The 3,418-nt window shown below is 33.3% G+C and overlaps 1 protein-coding gene across 3 annotated transcripts in view; it reads left to right on the top strand.

Annotated features, from left to right (window-relative positions):
- Nucleotides 1–3,418, top strand: part of LOC106873321 (protein phosphatase 1 regulatory subunit 12A) — a 231,579-nt gene that overhangs the window by 161,848 nt on the left and 66,313 nt on the right. For all 3 annotated transcript variants that reach the window (XM_052975110.1, XM_052975109.1, XM_052975111.1), the window contains exon 3: nucleotides 1,671–2,538. In XM_052975110.1, the coding sequence (XP_052831070.1) occupies nucleotides 2,271–2,538 (268 nt within the window). In that variant the 5' untranslated portion in view covers nucleotides 1,671–2,270. The remainder of the gene's footprint in view (nucleotides 1–1,670; nucleotides 2,539–3,418) is intronic.

A 3,418-nucleotide genomic window follows, 5' to 3' on the forward strand; every position in this document is an offset into this window, starting at 1 on the left:
ATATACAGATATATATTCATTCATTTGTTTTTATGGCCATTTTTTGATATTGGCAAGGATACTTATTTGAGGTAGTGTAATGTATTGGTGGGATGCCTCTCCTGTTTCTAACCCTTATCTTTTTTCAAGTAAGATATCTTTATTCTATAAATCCTCAAAAGCTCTGAGCTACAGGACATAGTGTTCACAGGAAACTTAAACACTATGTCACCATTTTTGACTTGGTTAGTTTCATATGAAGACATAAAATGCTAACATTCAAGTACACACACACACACACACACACACACACTGCAGGCTTCCATACAATTTTCATTTACCAATTTTACTTGTAAGTGTTGGCCCAGAGCAATAGCAGAAGATGTCTGTTCAAGGTAGCGTGTGCACACATGCATACATACACACGCATACATACTCACACATGGATAAGAATCTAAAAATTGGTTGCTTATGAAGCAAGCTCTGTATCTACACAACCATGCTTACCCCTACACGTGTGTGTGTGTGTGTGTGTGTGTGTGTGTGTGTATTTTATGCTTCTGCAGCACTTTCTTTACAATTACTGTTCTCACGCATACTCCCCATCCCCCTTCGCCACGGTAACAGCAATCTATCCATGTTAAGAAGCAATGAACTGCACAGTCTGTTTCACTCTGCAGGTGTTCAATATCATGCCAATGGGAACCACCATTTCGTATGTTAGCACTCAATCTATAGAATAATTAACTTTCGATGTTTGTGTGTATATAGCAGTAAGAAAATTGAAGAAATGGTGTTCTTCAACGCAATATTTGTTCTACATTGTGTTACATACACTCCCTTGTTAACCACCTTATCAGAAAAGCAGCAAGTTGGTAATAGGTTTTTCAGAAATGTGCAACCAGAGGCAGTATTATTCACCAATTTGACAACCTCTTTTTTAAGAACACTATAAAGGACTATAAAAGTTGGTAGGCAGTAATTATGGTTTCCACTTTTGGCACCAGTCATTTCGGAAGAAGGGTAAGTTGATTACATCAACCCAGGGAGGGATCAAGACCCATAGAGGCTCTAAGTACTGAAAAGATTTTGGTGCTCCTATGTATATGCAATGCAAAATATAAATAATAATGTGTCATAAAATAAACTTTTACCACTCAAAATTAAACAAAACTAACAGTAAGATGGAAAATAATGTTTATTTTTGTATGCTTCTACTTTATTTATATATGAAAAATACTTGATGAGATCTTCACTCTGACATCATGAACACTTTGAAATTATATTTCTAATCATATAAACCACTTTGAATATTATTTTAGCAAGTTTAAGTGATTTCTTTTTTACCGTCAACCATTTACCATTTCTGTGGTGCTGACCTTTACTTTGATACCCTAAGCATGTACTTATTTTGCTTAATGGTTAATCCAGCGCTGCATTCCCCCCCCGCTCAACTGGTACTTATTTTATTGACCCAAGGACGAAAGGCAAAGTTGACCTTGGCAGAATTTGAGCTCTGAATGTTCAGACAGATAAAATACCACTAAGCATTTTGCTCAGCATGGTAACAATTTTGCCAGCTCATTGCCTTTGTGTAGAAGTAATAATGATAATAATATTGTTGATGAAGAGTACAATGATGCATATAATGATGATGATGATAAACTTATGTCTCTTTTCTTTCTTTGCAGATCTTGTTCTTCTTATGAAATGAAACTTACCCAATTAGATGGCTCTACACTGGAGAAAAACACTATTTTCTGCAGACATGGAATACCAATGCCTTAAGTATTCACTGGATGAATCTTACTTTTAATATAATATATATTAATATATATATATATATAAATATATGTATATATATTAATATATATAAATATATATATTAATATATTGGTATATATATTAATATATTGATATATATATATTGTGTATATTATTTAGATATTATATATTATATTATATTAATATACATATATATATTTTCTTAATATTCTATATTTCAACCTTTTGTTAACTGAAATGGATGGCTTATGTATCAGTTAACTAACTGATTATCAAAGATTTTAGAGAAATTATTAAAATTTAAATAAATATTTTTTGTTATTTAAATCTAATTTCATACTGTTTAGAAAAAAAAAAGGAAGAAAAGGAAAACAGAAATTGTTATCAATGTTATTTATCACAATTTATTATATCTATTAATATTGCCAATACACACACACACACACACACACACACATATATATATATATATAAAGTTGAGTGTGATAATTAAAAGAACCCTGAAAATGGAGCATTTTGACTTAGTAGCCGAAATTGCTGTTGTGGAGAAAATGTCTCCTGTTGAAAGACTGGTCCATGCTAGAAAGAGACGGGCTTACCAGTTAAAACAATATCGACGCTATGAGAAGAAAATGGATAAAGAATTTGCCAAGAAAAGGAAACCAAATAGCTACAGTAGTTCTAAGAAATTGGCAAAACCTTTCAAGAGAGGTGTGGATTTTGCTGATAATATTAAATTATTGGAGGCTGCAGCTCGTAATGATATTGAAGAAGGTAAATAACTTTACTTGTTCATTCACAATTGTTCTCTTTTTTTTTTTTTGTTTTGAAATATACTTTTTTGTTGTTGATGTTGTTTTCATTGCTTTTGTTGCTTAACCCAAGTTAGCTCTGGTCTGGCAGATCTATCGATACTTAAAGGTGTGCTGACCATCCTGTACCTTTGCCTCTCACTCTCTCTCACTCTTTTTTTTTTTTTTTTTTTTTGAGACATGGCTATGTGGTGAGATTGAACCTGGGAGACATGTGGTTGCAAAATGAACTACTTAACCCCTGTTACCTTACTTGCACTGGTTTTGCGGTTTGCAGATGATGAACACGGAATTATCAAAAATAGACAAGAGCCAGTGCTTATAAATTCTAATAATAATGCTGTTAGTTGTAGAGCTTCAGTGTGGGTAGCAGTCACAGGAGATAAAACAGTTGGTGGTAGAAGTAAAGAGAGAGAGGATGCAACTAGTATCAAGACATGTAGAGAAGATGCTACAGCCTGTTGTAGTAAAAAATGTGTTTTATATGTTAGTACATGTGTTTGTGTATGTGTGTTCTTTTGTTTGTTTCTTATATAAGAATGGAGAAGGGGGGGGGACGAAAATCCCATAGCTGAATCTTGCTTTTTTTTTTTCTTTCTCAGATATTGAGATGGCTTTTTTATCTTTGGAACATATTTTTGTAAATTCAAAAACGCACACTGAGTCTTTCAATCTTTCGCCAAAACAGGATTTCAACTGCCGCTTCCTCCTCTTCCTCTCCTCCTCCTCCTCCTCCACTCCCTGGCTTTTAATGGGAATGGTAAATGTGGATGAGCATTAAACAGATTCATTCCAGTGTGTTGAACATGGTTAAATGAAGAGAATATTTTAGAAAGAGCTTT

Source organism: Octopus bimaculoides, chromosome 20 (genome assembly GCF_001194135.2).
Source record: "Octopus bimaculoides isolate UCB-OBI-ISO-001 chromosome 20, ASM119413v2, whole genome shotgun sequence".
In the NCBI taxonomy this organism is placed as follows: domain Eukaryota; kingdom Metazoa; phylum Mollusca; class Cephalopoda; order Octopoda; family Octopodidae; genus Octopus; species Octopus bimaculoides.